Raw genomic sequence first — 19,752 nt, forward strand, 5'->3', positions numbered from 1 at the left:
GAGGAACAATACGTACTTTTCTATTTGCACAATATTTTTATTTTCGACCAATGATTCACACAATTAAAAACATTTTCATGATAAGTAGATTTGTAAAGGTTAACAAAACTTGTTTTAATTTTAAAACGTTTTCATATTACATTTGCAGTAATCAAGTTTGCGGTTTTATTTTAAAAGTGCCAGTTTATCACAAAAGAATTTTCATAAAAAAAAATTTTAAAACGTTTCGCTTTAGTTTTGAAAATGAACATTTTCAGCGTAATTTTATCAATTTTCAGTTATATTCCTTAATAAAAAAAATAAACAATCCTACACTTTTTGTTTTGGTTTTGCGAATATTTCGTTTTAAAATCATATATAAAAATACATAATTTGTAGATTTGTGTGAAATAAAATTATTTAAAAAAAAAATTGTTTTACAATTTCTTTTGAATACGTACGTTTTAGCTGTAGCACTTTCGCAGTGAAATGTGTGCTTGAACATATACGTATACACGCACACACCCGACACACGACACCCCAGTAAGGGCACCCGTCGCCCACAATGTGTTCCCTTTCAAGTAAATAGGTGTAGTGTAGTGGCGATGTTGCTCACATATCCCATTAATGGCTATTGGTGTTAGTGGTAAGTAAGTTCCGCTATGCGTGGGCTCCTAGCCGCTGCTGCCACCCTTAACGCCCCCACCGCTGTTCGTTTGTAGATACTGGTGCCAATGTTGCTGCCGCAGCTGTATTTGTAGTTATGTTGCCACATTGATGCGCTTTGTTGCTTTGCCATTAGCCTGCCGGCGATGGCTTTTGTCTTTTTCCTATAAAAGGACATGCGATTTCACAGCTATCAAGCATAATTTCGGTGAACGTGGTAAGACGAAGTACGCGAACAGCCAAACACAAGCAAAGCAACCAGTAAGCAGAGTGAGAACTTGTGACAATTTGTGATTGCTCGGCACCGCTTGTCATTACCATTCATTTACACTTTCACTCAGCTAGAAATACAATCACATTCGCTCAGTGCTCTTTGTTGGTGGTCAAATTAGCGACGGTTATTTTTAAATATTCCGATATTTTTTCTGCTTAAAAAAGCAACAACTGTAATTCAAAGTTTCGTTTATTTTTTATTTTTTTACTTTTTTAACGCTGTCGGGTAGTTTTGTTATACAACAAAGGATTTTATCAAAATGAAGTCTTTCTACTGTTTGGACTTTATCATTTGTTCGACTGTTGTTGTCGTGGCTTTAGCTGGATTTTCCGAAGCTGGTAAGTGCGCAAAACTGACTTGAGTTTTAAAGGTGACACAAAAAAGAGTTTAAAACTTCTGAACTGCACAATGAACAATAACGAAAAATAAAAGTAAAAATTAAAATAAAAATTAAGTGTAAAAACTTTGCTTTGTAAGTAAGTGAAACAATGCAAAAAACTTTATTGGCAAGTTAAACAAAGAAACTCTAAATATCTGGAAATTAAACTGCAAGTCCTTATATCGCAGCAATTAGAAAAGCAAGAAAAACCGCTCTAAAGTTTGTTCCTTAAGTAAAAAAACAAGGTTATTTTTTTCCAAATGGTTATATATATTCAAACCTAATATCTTGTGTAAGTGTCATACTTCCGCTATAACAGAGGTATTTTTTATTTATTTGACATAACATTCCGTGACGGGAAATAAAGATTTATATGGAAGGACCTCGAGAAAATTTGACAAATTCAAATAATTAAAGCCATATATATATTTACAGGAACGTTTTTAATGAGAAGCTACGTAAATCACATGTACCCTTAAGATATATGTGTACATAATTTAAACATATAGTTTAAATTTAGGGGATGTGTAGCGCAAAAACCATAAACCATAATTTACGAACGAGTGGCCCCGGCGCCTAAAAATGTTTTTATTTTAAAATCTGTTATATATCAAATTAGGCAAGAAATAAACTAAAAAAAAAACCCATGGTCTTGAAAACTTACTAAGAAGATTTTTCGGCATTTCCCAAAAATATATAAAGTCCATTTTCGAAAATAATCCTTTACTGCAACGCTCATATCTTCAACATTACTTAAACTATAGCATGTTATTGATGCATATTCTGCGTAAATCTGTGTTTTGTTAACTTTAGTCTCTAAACTACCACGCCCATTTCTAGGTTTTTTTTTTGTTGCCCTTAACGAAATTTTTCCCAATCAAACAAACTTTACATTTTTGCAGAAACACGTTTTTCGACACCTTGCTAAATAGAAAGAGATAATGATTAAAAAAATTAAAAAATTAAATCTTGCGGCCGTTTCTTAATGTCAACGTAAACGTTTTCAGTACAAAAGAGCAGATGTTTTTAAACTAATACTTAGGACGGATATTCGGATTCATCAAGAAACCTGAAGAGGTGGTCAGCTGGTTAAGTTAGGTTACATTTTAACAAGTGGCTTCATTTCTTTCGTTTGTTTAATGTTTATTACTTTTTTATAAAAGTCTAGCGCATTATATAACCAGCACCACACAAATCCACATTTCCAACTTTGTACAAAAATTAAAAAAAATTCAACAAACTTTACGAATTACACCCAAAAATTTCCAACTTTTTATTCAGTTTTTTTTTTTTTAATTGTAATTATGTAGCCGATTAAATTTCAGTAGGACAAAGTGCAAATTTCAAGACGTTAGAAAATCACGAAGATTTTTAATAATTTTTTGTCTCACGGTGTTGTCCATTTCTTTTTTTTTTATATGGAAGAAAATGCCTAGCACGGTCGCAAAAAAATTTTTACCGACTGACTTTTATATTTGTAATTATAAAATACTTTCATGAGTAAGAGTTTTATTTTTTATAAAAAAAAAATATGAAACCTTGTGCAATATTTAAAAAAAAATCTTCATTTTGTTTCAAAAAAAGAGGCACCTACTACTTTACGCCGCCTTCGAACAGCCAATGGATTTTATGAGAAGGTTTTTCATGACGGAAATACACTTAGAGGTTTGCCATTGCCTGCCGTGGGGCGAGCGGTGTTAAGAAAAAACAAATTCTCAATATTTTTGAGACATTTCTTTGACCAGGGCACGAATCCAGGTGATTTGGATTGGTAGAACGCACCTCTGAGCCTTCGGCTACAGTGGCCAACAAAACATAAAAGTCAGTAAAAACAAGCTGGCAAGCGCAACGCTCAGCACTATTATGAAGGTATAGCACTCGGTACGGCAATCATGCCAACTTAAATAATTGCCTCTCGGTCATGCTATTTATAGAACTTTTCTACCGGTAAATTTTGTTACCGGTAAATACAGCGTGGCGACGAATAACTGTTACCTTGGTTTTTTTGAGAAATAAAAGGGTCCTTTATAAATTTGGCGAAAAAAGTAGTTTGTTGTTAATTTTCCACAGATTTTACTTTAGTTGTATTAATTAGTTATTAAATTTTAATCCTTATTTACATTTGCCAGCAGTTTAAACTTTGAGAGAAAAGTTCATTTGGCACGCAAGTATTTTTCAGGTGTATTTTTTCTTAGGCTTTGTATAAAAAAAATACAAAAATGAAAAAAACTGTATAAGGTTAGTTGAATGAATGGCCGTCCTAGTCACCAGTTTCGAGTCTATTCGATTTATGAGTATGAGGCCTTATGTTGGACAAAAGGGGGAGTATAAGAGACCCAAAATGGAGAAAATGTGCCTATGGTTACAGAAGATATGGAATAAATTAACTGACGAAGACCTGCGTGCCAAATGAACTTTTCTCTCAAAGATTACACTGCTGGCAAATGTAAATAAGGATTAAAATTTAAAAACTAATTAATACAACTAAAGTAAAATCTGTGGAAAATTAACAACAAAATACTTTTTTCACAAAATCTGTAAAGGTGCCTTTTATTTCTCAAAAAAATCTGGGTAACAGTTATTCGTCGCCACGCTGTAAATTTACTTTCAATTTGTAAACCCCTTTCGCATTTTCCCGAGAAATGTGCAACACCAGAATTTCAGCAAAACTTAATTGCGGAAAAAATTAAAACGTTACCGGGGTAACGCAATTTTTCTGTGCGAAATTAATATCAGCTAAAATATTCCATTATTTTATTGTAAAAAGATGGCAAACGTCAAAAAGTGTAAAGGTAGTAAATAAAATGTGAAAACATGACTTGGCTTTCGTAAAACAGGCTTTTCCGCTTTTTTCTATGTTCATGTGTTTACATGTTACATGAGTACTACACTCAACAACTTCGTCCAATTAGCTGGGTTTTGACACAAGTTATTTTCTTGCCATAACCAACCTTCTCCCCTTAAAATGAGCTACATAATAAAATAAGTATGGTCACATTTACATAAATGGTTTCTTTCAGCGATTAATTATGGTATTATCGAAATTCATAAATTAAAAAAAGAAAAATATTTACTACATGTATCGCAGAAATGCGTTGAGGACAGATTCCTAAAGCAGCTACTCTTCATGAAATACCTAATTTTCACTTAAGGTTTCAGTATTCCCAATTCTCCACCGATATTATTTATATTCAGAATGCAGATGCTGCTTTGTGATACATTTACCAAAAATCGCTGGTTAAAAGAAAATAATACGAATATTTTTGAAACCAATTTGTGAAAAGTTTGTTCAAAGCTCTATTCATGTTGAGCAAAAAATTTCGAAATTTCAATCCGTAAATTCTCTCAAGGATTTGCGTTTTTGCGAAGGCTGCTCATCAATGGTCTTTGCGAATCGGCGCAAGTATCTTTGTAACATAGCCATAGCTACGCTACAGGACATGAAATGTAATCCAAATTGGTGCTGCCATTTTCACTAGTTATCACTATAATTGGACGACTTTTTGCCACCAAAAAATTTAGGCTAAGCCATTTTTAGCGAATGAAAGAACAGAACCGCTAGTTTTGGAGACAGCTAAAAAAAGTCGTATTTTGCATTTTAGCGATAGCGAAAGTTAGAATCCGGCTGCTGTCGACACAGTTGGCTTTTTAATTTCGAAAAGATCTTCATCAGCAAGAAACGCAAATCTAAATATTTTAGCATCCTTTCCAAATTGTTTTCCATAATTTTCGTCTTTCTTTGATAAATAATTGCTAAAAGGATGCGTTTTTTCTTCAAAGAGTTTCATGGAACTTTCAAAAATATGAACAGCACTAAATTTTTTTCAACATGGCTGACAACCGAAAAAGACATTTCTCTTTTCGAACATCCAATCTGCCTAACTTCAAACAACTCTCCTTTTGTAATAGCATGATAGCCCAGAAAAAACCGTTTTTCTTTAAAACGGCTGGATACGGCGGTTTAAGTTAAATAAAATCAACTCACTACATCTTAATTTATCAATTTCCTTTTCTATTTTGTTTGCCGAAAGTTAAAAAAATTATAAAAGCTTACATAAAATGGTAAATTGAAATTAATACGAAAATTTTTGAGGTTATGCAAATGAGTTAGTTTTTTTTTTTTGCAAACAAATGATAAAAAGTCGCTTTTTAAATTGGGACATAGGTTCTCACTTAAATACAGTTTTGTTTTCCAATTAAAATTTTCCTTTAATTATTCGAGCTTTACAAAAAAAAAATGCACTTTAAACTTAAAAATTAAACCCGTATCCTCTAATTAGAGCACATAAGCCTGGAAAGTGAAGATTGAGTCCTTTTATGCTCCAGAATACTATACAAGTTGCCCGGTACACATCAGCTATCAAAGCTTTATCAATTCATACAATTGGTATACAAAAAGACACATAGTATCTTCGCCATGTTTGGAAAGTTGGGTTATCTATTACACTGAACATATTCTACTTGCCATGCTTATTAATTGCATAATGAAATCTCCAAAAACGTCAATTTTGAGTTACATCTCTATATTATTAAACGTGCAATATAACAATTCAACAAGTATTGTAGCCGAGAATAACCAAAATTTGACGTATATCATTAACAAATAAAGCATCTAAATGCTACTTATGCATATCCATCTACATACACCCATACATATACATATGTAGGTATTAGAAAACATTAATCACGCTAAAGGCAACAACTACTGATTTTCACTGTGATCACCAACAGCGCACCCCATCGGTTAACCACTGCGTATAAGCAACTCACAGCCTTCGCCACTTTCTTTTCTATGTGCTATGATGGCCAATAAGGAAACGAACTGGGTCGTGGTTGATGTTTGCAATACGCTTTGTCTTGCTTACTTGCTTACTTACTTATGCTACAAATAGCTTACATTGTCTCTATTTTCACCTTTTTTCCTTTTTTTTAAATTTGTGTTGTGTGTCCATGCTGATGCGAATATCCTTGCCATTCTGGCAGTTGTTGTTGTTCGTTCATAGTGTTCGTGCTGGTAATTTGTTTAAATTTAGTGTTTAATTTGCATAGATTCCCCATCGAAAGCAGGTTAAGCTTAGTAAATTGTTTGAAATGTGCCAGCTGTGAGAATCTCTGAGATAATTTCATTTGCGTTGGCATCTCTGCTTAAGGAACTCTACCTGATAGAGCAGATGGACATATATACATACATATGTACTAGAGAAGAGCAGGAGTGGCTATTTTTGCGACTGTAAATCAATGATGTACAGAGAGAGGTTTTTATTCAATTTGCGTTCGTATATAATCTGCTTGGAAACCCCGAACAAGTGAAACTAGATCCTTATCTCCAAAAACGTACCAGTTCCCATAGTAACTAGATCTCCGCCAGTTCAAAAGCAGCGAAATGTGGTACATTTAAAAAACTATTTTATTTCACTTTTTAAAACTAAATACATTTCGCTTGCTAAGACTGATAAGATGCTGCTAAGACCACTTTTTATAAAAATTATATTTTGATGCAAAGGGCAAAAACAATTAGAAATGAATCGTTTTATAAAAGCCCTAACCGTTCCTGTTCAGTGACGTGCAAAATTTGTAAAATAGTTTATTTATGTTGATGGCATCATTTTTGTTTTCATCGCTCTTCAAGGCAGGATGGGCAAATGGGGTTGTCATTTACGCCTATCGCAGTCAGATGTTTGTGCCACGTGAAGTGACTGCCGACTGGCAGTCCAACAAGTTGCATGCAGCCCCGTCTATCAATAAGAACAAAAAACTTAAAAGACCTTCTGATATTGAAGGAAACATCACTTTTGCCCACTTACATCCCCTCTATGGCTCCCAGTCAGATGGCTGAGCGAAGTATTCAACCAGTTTCTGGTGGTGGCTTCGATGGCCAAGGTAGGGAGTGCTGTAGCTCGTTGCGGATCGAGGAATGCCTGGTCTAATCCAACTGTGGCCAAATGGTCCGTTGTCTCATAACCAAGTACTCCCGAGTAACCTGCCACCCAGAGTAAAGCAAGCTCTTCATGTTTACCGACATAATTTTATAGACACTTGCATTTCCGAACCAGTACTTACTTAGAGGGCTGGCCAATGCCTTAAGTGCAGCTTGGCTATCCCTGCAGAGACGTTAACTCCCTGCCCTCATCCACCTCTTTTCCACCACGTAGTCCATGGCTTTGAGGAGTTCATATAGCTCAACCTGGGAGACCGAAGCATATTCGCCAAGAGAAAAGTAAAGCTTATTACTGACCCAGAGTCAGTTTTGGAGCCATCACTAATGTGTGAGTCCTGGTTCAGTGCTGGAATTAAAGCAGCATTCAGCCTCAGGGGACTCAACATTATAAGAATCTCTTCAACAAAGGTAATGGTGGCGTACTATCCTATGGCACTGAATAAACACTGAATGATCGACTCTCTGCCACCGGCAATGTCCAACTCGCCCGCACGCAGTGTTATATAAACATCCGTTTCTTTTTAGTCTGCAGGTGGCTTTTAAGGCATCCACACGTATGAAGACACAAAGTGACGGTAAGGGCACAAGTGCGTCAAGAGCACTATAGACGATTCAAAAAACTTTAATTAATTTTAGTGGACCCTCACTTACAACTCGTTCACTCCCCCTTTTTTTCACGCCAATGTAGACCCCCGTCGTGTCTCCCGTGGACCCCTGGGGAATCACTGCCTTAGATGAAGCATACATATGTATCTTTGGAATACATCTGCAAGACATCAGACAGTCTTACTAGCACTCATGTCTTACATAAATACTTAATCGCATCAAAAATGGTATATGATTGCAGCGGCATCTTAAACTCTCTTAGGGCCGGTTGTTCAATGTCTGGTTATCACTACCTCCCAGTTAAACATCATTATCGACGTTTCCGACATATTGCATGTAACATGTGATCGACGAAGCAGTCGTTCTCTGATTTGTGTTAACCAGACATTGAACAACCGGCCCTTAGAATCAAGAATACATACTGTACTAGTGGGCTGGGGGCATAAAGAACATGAATCCTTGGTCCGGGGGGATTTTGTTGGCATGCTAAGAAAGACCTATAAAAAAAGTCATTGGCAACTGGGTAGACAAAAAAATTAGCAAGCATTGGATTGAATACCCTGCAAACTGCAAAAATTTTATTTTTCAGTAATATGAGAATGAAGGACCTATAAAAAATATATGCGGTCTTTTACGTGATGCTACTTTTTTAGTAAAAGAATATTAAAAGGGCGTGTCTTGGGCTGTTGCCGTTTCGATTATTCCTCCACAAGGAATTCTGGCGAACACTCTCTTAAAATACATTACTAAAAAAAAATTAAGGGTGGTCTAAAAAAAAGTAAATTAAAGCTAAATAAACCGGCTATCTGATCCAAATGGCGGCTCACTGAAAACATTATTTTACGTCCGTGGACCAAAAAATAAATAAACAACTTGCAAAATATTGCACTAGAACCTTAGCTCCTAAAACTGTTTAGCCACGAAGTCTGAAAATTATAAATGTGAAAATAAGAGTTTTAAAGCTTCAAAGCTTTTGTAAATTCTCAACACGACAATTTTTCACCGATTACAGCCTTGCAAAAATGAGCGAAAAATTTGGAATTTTTTTTTGTTCCCCTTAATTTTTTGAGCCTGCATGGATAGGTAAAGTCTAGCCAAAATTTTTTATTTTTTTTTTGTACTATTGAAACCAGATAAAAGTTGGTGGACCCCCACTTACCGCCTGTAAAAACCCATTTTTTACGCCAACGTAGACGTCCGTAGAGTCTCCCGCGTACACCTGAGAGTTCAATTGCACCACTTTGGTAATCACTGATTTAAAACAATGCAATGAATATTTCAAGCATTCGCTTCTTGCTAACAATGACAGGCACAGCATGCTAGAACAGATACTTCCCTTCTCTACATCTAACGTTGACAATTAATTTCCAGCCGATTGATGGCAATGTTTTAAAAACTCCCAGTACACCACCTGAAATGAATACGCACCGCTTCTGCTAATATATTTGCATAACCAAAATATCTACTGCGTTTTTATATACCTACACTCAAGCGTACAAAGTTGAATAAAATGGAAATAATTTGAACGCATTTGTTTATTTATCTTTAAAATCAAATTCTAGCTCGTTGCAAAGTATTCCCGCAAATTTTTGAATTTTATTTATTTAACATTTAAATACAACAACAATGCCTATTATGCATAGTTAAGAAAGCCACACATATTCACTATTACAGAATTGGATCAAAAAAACCGTCGCACCGCTGGTGGACCATCCGGACTCATAGCCTTCCCCCGCGTCGGGCGCAGCGATCCAAACCTGGTCAATAATTTGCATGAAGCTGACATCTCAGCGCTCGGCGACGGCATGTATCCCGCCTCGTTGGAAGACTATGAAGGTAAATACATACATACTTATATATGTACATACAAATATATATAGTTGCTAATGCAAATTAATGAGTACGGCAGTGTGAGCCTGCGTGTGTGGTTGTTTTTTGTTTGAGTTATTGCGAAATTTCTAATTGATTTGACTTTTTTTTATTTTTGTTCAACAGTTGAATATCCGAAAAGTGAAATAAAGCGCGCCAGCTTGATTGCCTTCCCACGGGTGGGACGCACCGATGCGGAGTTAAGAAAATGGGCGCGTATTATGGCATTGCAGCAAGCCCTGAACAAGGGCACTGGCCCCAGCGCTACTTCAGGCCTATGGTTCGGCCCACGTTTGGGTAAGCGTAGCGTTGATGCACAAGTAAAACAGCAACAACAACAACACAATTCAAAGGCCAGTGGCCAGAAAGAGCTTTATTAGGCTAAAGGATAGCAACAAAAAGAACAACACTAATGACGATGACGACACTCTGCGGAACCCACTTGGATAAACGCATTTTATGTATTTACTGGAACAATGCAAACTGTAAAATTATATGGTATTTAAGATAAAATAAAATTAGTTTTTTTAGGTAAGAATAAAAAAATCGATTAAAAACTTAACGGACGAAAAGTGGCACAAGAATTTTATTAATAATTAACAAGTAAAATATTTTAGCTAGACAACGTTTGCGATAGGAAAATGTACAGGATGCGTAAAAAGCGTTTGAACTAAAAGTAATCAAATAAAAAATAAAAAATATATATTAAGATAACAGTTTTTGAATTTGTTGATTTTGCAAAATATGTGCCCTCAATTTTTTTCACTATTTATTTATTTGTTGTACAAGAAAAAACCAATTCGGATTTACCGGTGTATATGTATACGTTTTGAGTGTTCAACGTACCTAACTAAAAATAAATATTTAAACTACAAAAACAAGATTAAAAGTTCATGCCAATTGCATTAGTGTCGCTTTTGTTTTCGTTACTTTTTCTTCAAATGGGCTGGTGAGGGCTTTCATTGTTATGCAAAGGCAACGACGACAAACAGATTTAGGTACTATGTAAAACTGATACGAAAATACAAAATTAAATATATATGTATGTATATATGTATACATATGTACGCACAAGCATCCCTCTCCTCTTCACCTGTATTTTCAACTGCTGACGCACACACACCCACGAAAGCACACACACGCGAGAAATGCATAACAATGAAAGTCCTTTGAAAATTAACACAACTACATGCATATTTATGTATGTATATGTATGTATATACAACAACAACAACAATTACTTAAACAAAATGACACACTTTTGCAATGGCTATGAATACAAATACATAGTGGCAACAACGACTGCAACTTCAACTACGGCTTCGTCAAGATAAGCTTGATAAGGAAAATATTAGAAAAGAAAAAAAAATATAAATAAATAAATTTAAATCGAAAATCGAATGCGTTTCAAAGCAGAAATTATTATATTTAATATATGTACATATGTACGCAAATGCCTAATAAGAATTATACAAAAAAAAAAAACAAATTAAATTAATATGCACACAACAAAAAAGCAAAAAATCTTGACTATACAGGCCTGTTCTGTACATCGCGAAATTTGAAATCGGTGCGATTTGCTAAATATTTTTCACTGTACATACATACGTAATGAAAGTAATAAATATTTTAAATGGAAACTGCTACAAACACATCAATTACGTCACATTCACCGTTCAGAAATCACCAAAAAATGTTTTGTAAATTGCACCGATCGATTCGAATCGTACGATTTGCAGAACATGCCGGATATTTACACATATGTACACACATACATTCATAAAATGTGCTCACAAAACTGTATTTTGCCTTGCATTGGCGAGAAGATGGCACAAAGTATGACGAAATTATATTTTTAAATAATGTAAATCAGTGTTATTGTAATTGTTACTTTTTGACATGATAAATTAAAATATACGTATATTGAATTTTACTGCAACTAATAAAAAAAAACACGCACAACGGTGCAAAATTTATTGAATGCATTTTCTTCACTGTGAATGTAAAGTACTACACATCCATCCAAAAAAATGATTACGCCTGGGTCACACTACAGAAGTAAAACTTGCTATTAAGCTTAATATTAAACTTACACTTCGTCTTCGCTATCATATTCGTATTCTTACTCGTCTTCGTTTTATCTTTGAATTTGTATTCGTATTCGTATTCATAATCATCTCAGCTTTCGCCTTCATATTATTTTTCGAATTCGTATTCATATTCGCCGTCGTACGCAAATTCTTGTTTTTAATGTTCTTCGTATTTGTGTTCGTATTCGTCCTCTTCTTCCTTCATATTCCTCTTTGTATTCCTTTTCGTGTTAATGTTCGACTTAGTATTTGTATTTGTGTACTTCATGGTCTTTATATTTTTATTTTTGTTCGTATTCATTTTAGGTCCCCATTCGACTTCGTCACCGTATTCGTCTTCGCATGAGTCTTCGTTTACATCTCGGTATTCATCTTCGTAGTTGTCGACGTATTCGTTTTAATTGCAGTAATCATATTCGGCTTCAAATTCGTATTCGTCTTATTAGAATACGTCGTCGTAACGAAAAATGCATTTAAAATGACGCACAAGAAATGGAAAAGAAATTTTCTTCTATCAAAATTTGTTAAATCATTTTGCAGTCCTCAAGAAATAATGCCCGTATATTTATTTCTTCAAGAAAATTTACAGCAAAAGCAGTTGCTTTTTCAAGCAGCAGAAATAATGCAATAAAAACATTTTGTGGGTTTTCTTGAGAGCTTGATTCCAAGCTTAACTCGATAACTAAAAAATTAATACATTTATACATCTCGATATAAATCGATAAACTGTGGATACCCCTCTAATTTCCACAACTCAGTTAATTTTAATAGCTCCATATAGCGAAAGATATCGACAAATTTCAGTAACACGTTTCACTCTGGTAGCACGATAAAATTCGATAAGCAGTGATAACGCTATAAACTAATATAACATTGAAACTTCGATACCTCGATATATTTACAAATTTCAAAAACTTCGATTCGATAAGATGGATGTTTGCAGAGGTAATGGCAAAAAGCCGCACGTTTATGGCTATCAAAGTTTTACTATTCAGGAATTGTTGTTTTTTGATTTGTCACATTTTTTTAGGTGGAAGTACTGCTCCATCTTGTCTCAGCCATTCAACGTAGGGGTAGGCTTTCTATGCCACTTACATTTAAATATATTGAAAAATCCACTTGGACTAGTCGCAACCAGCGCAGTGTTCATTTAAACCCATCGCTGTAGACAACAGTAGAGACCTTTTGGTTTACCCTAGACCATTTCCAAGCATCCCTGGAAGAAAGTCTTACTCGATAATCTCAATGTTGAACGAAGGTTAAGTTAGGCTAACTTGGCTGACCCATAAGATATCGTGTATGCCATTTGTTAGTCTTTAGTGCTACCAAAAATGTGAAGACCTGACCTTAAACCTGCCACGATACACTTTTTGGCAAGCGCTAAATATTTTCTAGTCCTTTGGTATGTATTTTCTTTCAATGCAGAAAAGTATTATCCGTCTGGCAAGATTTTTAAATGTTCCTCCAAGGTTTAATTCTATATTTAGGTGACTGAGCGAGGGTAGGTGATGTAAAGTGATTTCCATTAGTAGGTGTACCCGGTTTAACCTAGCATGTAGGAGGTAGTCAAACAATATCTCTTAAGTTATTCAACTTTCGCTACAGCACGAACGGCCTGAAACCACACTGACAGGTTGGAAACTTCGGTTTATGAAGTGCTTCAGTCTTTCACACAGTACCCTCGAGTAGAATTTATAAGCAATTCTGAGAAGGCTTATTGCGCAGTAATTAACGCAAACAGCAGGATCACCTTTTTTATGGATAGGGCAAAGTATCCTACGATTCTAATTGCGCTTAAGAAGTTCAGCCTGTTGATAGTTCGCTGCTGGCTTTGAACAGCTCTACCGGTATAACTTCGCCTCTGGGCGCTTTCTTTCATCTTCACAAGCACAGAATTAGCTACAACTTAAAAATCAATAAATTTAAATCCCCCGATAGATTTGTATCTGTTGATTTATTTGCAGAAAACTAGTTCTCTGCTGGTAAACTACATAAAATCGGTTATATTTAAATCCTAAACAATATATTTTATTGTACACTCGAAATTTTAAAATAAAAGTAGATACTTATTTATATTTTGTGCTATTTTGAAGTAAATTTGTGCAGCGTGTTTGCTTATTTATTACACAATAGTCGATATGTATTTTTCATTAATCCTATATATGAACACTTTAATGATGTTCATCCTTATATCTACGCAATTCGCTCTTAATAGCCTCAATAAGAGGCTCCGCTGACAAATCCGAACGATTTGACGCCGATCTGGGTGGACCAACTACCTGAAACGTTTCCGAGCGTTGAATGGGTCCAGCGCTAAATGGACGGGTGAGTGGTGAATGTGAACCGTAAATACTGCCACCCCAAGCGCCGCTAGCAGGCGAAGGTGGTTGAGTGGACTGATTAGATTTGCTGGTTTTCGCTGGCTGGGCAGTAGCCGGGCGGGCCTCGCCCTTATGTAGGCGTGCAGCGAGACTAAGATAAGAAATTAAAATGTCGAATCAATGTACTTATGTACAACCAAAGTGAGAAAAAAGTTTTACTAACCTTGTCACTCCTGCCGACGAACCGCGATTCTCCCACTTGGTTGGCTTACGCTTGTGGCTGAAGTCGCGAGTCGGCAACGGCATCGGCAAGTCATCTTGACTGGAATACATTTGCATGGCGCTTTCAAGCAAATCCTCATAATGATTTCTTATCGCTCCCGGATTATTGCCGTACCTTTCGTCAAATCTCTTTATCATATCGTCTATTGGAATGGTATGAAATAGAAGAAGACAAGAAGAGGAAGAATGTAGAATAGGGAAGATTTTGCATTGAGCTTGGGAGTGTCAAGTGTTGAGCTGTTTGGCTGTCTGTTTATGCGCATACGTTTAGTATTCGAGCAATCAATCAATCATGCAATCAATCAATATATAAAATTTTTGTCTACATTTGTATCTCATTAGCTACGGTGGTGGAAGTCTCTAGTCTACGCTTGGCTACAATAATTTCTACGAGCACTCAATAATCAATAACGCTCCCTTTCCCCTTCTTTGTGGTTATCCCCAACATCATTACCCGCATCAGCATCAGCATCTAATGTCTCATTCAAACGTTTCTTATGCCTTTCCCAAACTATGGGCCCGACAACGCCCGGATCGGGATTATCACTCTGCGAAGCGCCTAAATGCGCGTGCGACGATGGCGCTTTCGGTGTGGGGAAATTTTCTATGGTTGCTATTGTTGTGGCGTCTAAAGTGTCGTGCCTGCTCTGCTGTTTTGGCAACGGACGAGCGCTATAGGACTGTTTCTTCGCAGTGGGATCTTCAACATTATCGTAGTATGTAACGAAGACCGGGTCTAAGACCCGATTCAATGGCTGCGGCAGTGAACTTTTCGGGAATGCTTTCACAGAAGCCATCGATAAGAACGAACCAATGCTGCCGGTATCAGAAGATCTTTCTGTCGGCTGAAGTGCGCGTATGATCTCTTTATTTATAGCTTCTGTTGGCTGTAGCTGTTCGCCGTCATCCTTATCGCCATACATGCTCTTTTGGTGCAACAATTTGTTGCGATGGTAGTTGTTGTGCGGATTGAATGATTCATTCTTTTCGAAATTTGCGTATGCGGGGCTTAATTGATCGTCGTCCAGCGAGCCGCTGACAACTTCATCGCCTGAGGATTGGGCTGCATGGTGTGTGCGTGGGCTGGTCTCTAAAGAACCCACACGGTTTTCTGAGAGATAACGTCGTTTCGTCTTGCGACGTGTCTTATCATGTTTCTTTTCTGTAATTACAGTAGTGTAAACAGCGTTCTCGCGACCCTCTGCTTGATCGTACTCGTGCTGGTGTGCATGCCTGCGACGTTGTTTTTCGAATAGAGTTGCAGCCTTTTCATCAAGCATGCGTTGAACATCTGGTGCTGGTGGATTAATGGGGCAGTAGACTGAAGAGTCCGATGTATTTTCCGAGGAGGTAAGCGAATCCCGACGATATTCACGTTCTCTTGGCGGGCTGGGGAAGTTGATACGTGGCTCACGCGTATGCCGGTTGCCGTCGTGTTCGAAGGAGAAGTTCTGCACGCCAACGTCACGTGAGTGTGCGGTTGAGCGGCCTGTGTCCAAACCAGTTTCAGTGGAAGCGCCGCGCCCTGATTGCAGTTCGGCGAGTAGCTCATTGCGACTTGTTGTCCTGTGCGTGTAAAATGTATGCAATTAGAAAATTAAAAATTAAAAGAGAATAGAGATATTAAAAGTACCTTTGTTCCTCCAATCTATGTTTCTCGCGCACACGCGAACGACCCATAAGTAAAAGAGCTACTAGAAGCAGCAGCAACAATAAAATCGCTACCGAAGTAACCACAACCAGAGCTGTGTTATTTTGTATGGAATCTATGAAACCCGCTTGACCGCTGCGTATGGCCGGTGCTAAAGGTGTGGCCTGCGGCTCGCGCAGATATGCTGTGGACCATTAAACGGTAAAATAGTTAAGTTCGGTCTTCCATTGAACTAAAATATTTACTATGCCTCACTTACGTTCAGCTTTCATATAGACCTCCTGCCCAATGATATTAGCCGCCTCTGTCTCAGACACCAACTTCATGTCGTTAGCCGCCGTTACAGCTAACACTGGACGACCATTAACGAATACGGAATAGATAAGCTCGGTTTGATTTGCAATGGGACGGTGATCGCTGCAAAAAATGAGTAGCGAAAAACACAATTGACTCTGCAAATTCTACTCTGCCTCAAACACTCACATTTTCTCATTGACATCCTCATCGTATCCTCCCACACTCTGTAGGCCCCGCCGTAGTTCCTGCTCTGTCAAGCGTGTGATATTATGGATGACCACACGTACTTGCGCGATACGCAGCAAAGGGTTTTGTGGTTGCAGCGGTACCAATGAAGCCTGTGCATCCAAAAGCGCTGCCGTGGCCTGAAGTTTTTCTGATCTCGCATCCTGCTGTATCAGCTCCCATGGCACTATAGTCATGTAGGGTATGGGTGGTATACTGACGCCTTCTTCGTGTGTACCATTTATTTCGAAAATAGTTGACATAGAGTAATCATAAGCTTCAGTGGTGCTTGTGCCAGGGAAAAAATCACCGTTTTCTTCAGAAGACGTTTCCCACTCAGTGTTTCTGTTGGCATTCCGTTTTGGTTGTAAGGATTGCGGATTAGCTTGCACATCGCCGCCAGCCATGTCGAGCATCTCGGCGTCACCGTCGAGGCCTGTTTGTAATTGATGAAAGTAGTGTGTGTGTGGTGCACTTAATGTCAAAATTAATTAATATTAATAACTCGTTACATACCTTTTAGCGTTGTGGACTCAAATGGTGGCGCGCCGGTTTTCTGATGACCACGCCTGTTCCTGCCACCCGCTGATATTGCTATTCCGGCGATTTGATGTGCACCGTTGATACCCAAGTGCTTTGACTGTTGCCTGAGATTGGAAAATATCGGAAAACCAGAATAAGTATAGTGCGCGTATTATAAAAAGTTGTGTGCAAATTAAAAGCACAACAATTACCTTCCCAACCTATCCCCCTTTTGAATATCAGTTCAATAATTGTCGAAAATTAAGCTGTTGAAAATATCTTAAATTCCACTTTTACCACCCTCCCTAGCACCCCCTAGCACCTCTTCTTTCAATTTGCAGCAAAAAAAAAAGAATTTATGCCATGAAAATCAGGAATAAGGGGCGAACCACGATCACTTATTCTTTTTTCTAGCTCAAAGGGCCCTATTCCAAAATCTTCTAATTCTGAAAATTTTATATTTTGTGCCATAAATAGCAATGATAAAAATTAATTAAAACTTCTAAAAAAAATTATTGTTCGCTTAATCGCTCGCCCAAATATATTTTACAGTTTAATTTAGGTTGAAAAGAATACTCGAAAAAAAATCTAAATTGTTCCTATTCACTGCATTATCGACAATTTCCAGTTATTTAGGATTTTTATTTATTTAGGTAACAATTTAGACGTAGTCGCATACAGCGTAAAGGACCAAATCCTTTGAGGTGATAAGTAAGAAACCCTAAATGCGGCTAAGGTAACTCATCCCAGTGGGAAAATGTAATGTATAGCAATCGAAAAAATAATCAGTAAAGCAACCCTTTTTATATTCCAAAATGCATTTTTTTCCCAGGGCGATGTCCTAAGAAAAGTGGGGTATTCAATTTTGCATTACCTAGTATCGAGAAATGAATGTGTTTTAATATGAAATTTTTGGAACTTTTTGAATACATTAGAATGCTGATTACATAGTTAGCAGTAATATTATCGAGATCGCATAAGAAATACATTATATTATTTATCACGCATGTAATACATTACTACTTTCCCGACTGGGATCATAACAGCCGAAAATTTCTTGAGCTTTTTTTATATGGAGTTTTGAGATCTGCGCATCACGCCCCAAACTACTAAAAAGATTGCTACTGTTAACGATTATCCTTAAATTATTGACTATTTTCCAATTTCCAGCGATGAAGATGCCAATGGTATTCGTTGAACTAAAGAAATTTATACAAACAATAACAGGTTTGGTTTTTATTAACTCTAACTTCACTTGCATTTCAGCTGAGATAAAGAAATTGCAAACCAAAGGTTTGTCTCTACGAAAAGGCCTCGATGTTATTGACGAGATTAAAAATAATCTAACTCAAATGGAGAATAAGCAAGCCCAGGAAATTTAGACTTAAAACAAAATAGTAGAAAAATAATAAGGAATTGAAGATCCCATATTTTCAAAATGGCGACTTCTATTTTTTTATGGTTTTCAGAAGTAATTAAATTTTTAGTGATTAATTTATGATATTAAAAACTTAAATCGGATGAACACGAAAAGTTATAACGTTTATAAAAAAAATAGTATCAAAAATGTTTAAGTGTTATATAAACGCCAATGTTTTTCTTAATTTTCATAAAATACATAATGGTAATATTTTTCATAATATAAGGTTTGAATGCACAGAATATTAACCAAATAAAAAATAATAATTGAGAAACAAATAATTTGCAACTTTTGCACTTAGTTACTACCTCGTAAACGCCAATCGATATAAACGCGCCAACTTTTCCTCCAACGATGGATTATCTTTCTGCGTATAAAAACCAGACATTACTGTTAATAACCAATATCTACGATCTGTTGCTGAATAGTTGAGTGGGGGTAGAGCGCCCGTACCCCAAGTGCCACCACCATCATCTGGCGGGCAATCCAAACAAATCGGTATATCAATTTCCTGTGGAGAGCAAATTGAATTCAAAGTATAAACAAGTCGTGTTGGTAAATATGTGCTCGTGTACTTACGTTATTACCATCGACGTAAACCGTTGCTACTACAGTCTCTGTTTTAACAATCACATCTTTTCCCTTGCTAATGCCAGTATGCACCTTCTTCAGATAATCGGGCGGGCCATCGCCTGAACCGGTCCAAAAGAAATCCTCAAGGTGTACTTCTTCACGCATCTCCGGATAATCGTCGCCTAAGTCATCGTCTGCAAAAATATTTTTGGTATATTCATATTTTTATAACAGGAAAAAAAAATTGAGCAAAACAGATTTAATTCAACCAGTGGTAAGAAAATACCCTTTTTTTGTTTTTGATGTTCAAAAGGCAATAAAAAATTGGTTCATCATTCTAATACATATACCATAATAAATATTTAGATGATAAAAAATTTTTCTTTATTACTAAGAGTATTTAAAAAAAAAGAAATCAAAATTTTTCGAGCAAAACTTTCAAGTAAGGGCAACAATTCCCATCTACATGTAAAAATTCCTTCCATTGAAAACCAAATTAAGCCTCTGATGACACCCCCCTTTTGATAATGACCACGGCATACGTTTAAAGAACTACGATTTGCACCTGGAATATCTGGAAAGTGGCTCTGCCCGGCTATTTGATGTCCTCGTAAGGACATCAGGATAAAGCATCCAAGAATCTCTTTTATGAGCGCTGCC

General features: G+C 36.5%; 2 protein-coding genes across 3 annotated transcripts; one reads left to right on the forward strand and one right to left on the reverse strand.

Annotated features, from left to right (window-relative positions):
• The first annotated feature begins 864 nt into the window (after positions 1 to 864).
• On the forward strand, positions 865 to 10,112 carry LOC108376108 (cardio acceleratory peptide 2b-like). Of its 2 annotated transcripts, none has more exons than XM_017632285.1 (4): positions 865 to 906; positions 1,149 to 1,257; positions 9,517 to 9,678; positions 9,838 to 10,112. In XM_017632285.1, exons 2-4 carry the CDS (start codon positions 1,179 to 1,181, stop codon positions 10,089 to 10,091), a joined length of 495 nt encoding a protein of 164 aa, XP_017487774.1. In that variant the 5' UTR covers positions 865 to 906; positions 1,149 to 1,178; the 3' UTR covers positions 10,092 to 10,112. The 2 variants fall into 2 exon arrangements, with proteins under 2 accessions (XP_017487774.1, XP_017487775.1); XM_017632286.1 differs by having other exon boundaries at positions 877 to 915.
• A 3,860-nt stretch (positions 10,113 to 13,972) lies between these two features.
• LOC108376107 (uncharacterized) lies at positions 13,973 to 19,286 on the reverse strand (the record flags this gene model as incomplete). The annotated part of the gene is made up of 9 exons (XM_017632284.1): positions 13,973 to 14,273; positions 14,346 to 14,547; positions 14,859 to 15,970; positions 16,038 to 16,239; positions 16,315 to 16,472; positions 16,539 to 17,013; positions 17,094 to 17,224; positions 18,828 to 19,030; positions 19,099 to 19,286. Coding segments are annotated over 9 exons (2,972 nt in total), but the record flags the coding sequence as incomplete, so codon positions are not given.
• Positions 19,287 to 19,752: the final 466 nt, after the last annotated feature.

Source organism: Rhagoletis zephyria, unplaced genomic scaffold (genome assembly GCF_001687245.7).
Source record: "Rhagoletis zephyria isolate East Lansing unplaced genomic scaffold, Rhagoletis_zephyria_1.1 Rzeph_scaffold_09898, whole genome shotgun sequence".
In the NCBI taxonomy this organism is placed as follows: domain Eukaryota; kingdom Metazoa; phylum Arthropoda; class Insecta; order Diptera; family Tephritidae; genus Rhagoletis; species Rhagoletis zephyria.

Coding starts and splice junctions, on each gene's coding strand:
- LOC108376108 (XM_017632285.1), top strand. CDS start 1,179: ATGAAGTCTTTCTACTGTTTGGACTTTATCATTTGTTCGACTGTTGTT. Junction 1,258..9,516: donor AGCTGGATTTTCCGAAGCTG/GTAAGTGCGCAA, acceptor TCACTATTACAG/AATTGGATCAAAAAAACCGT. Junction 9,679..9,837: donor CTCGTTGGAAGACTATGAAG/GTAAATACATAC, acceptor TTTGTTCAACAG/TTGAATATCCGAAAAGTGAA.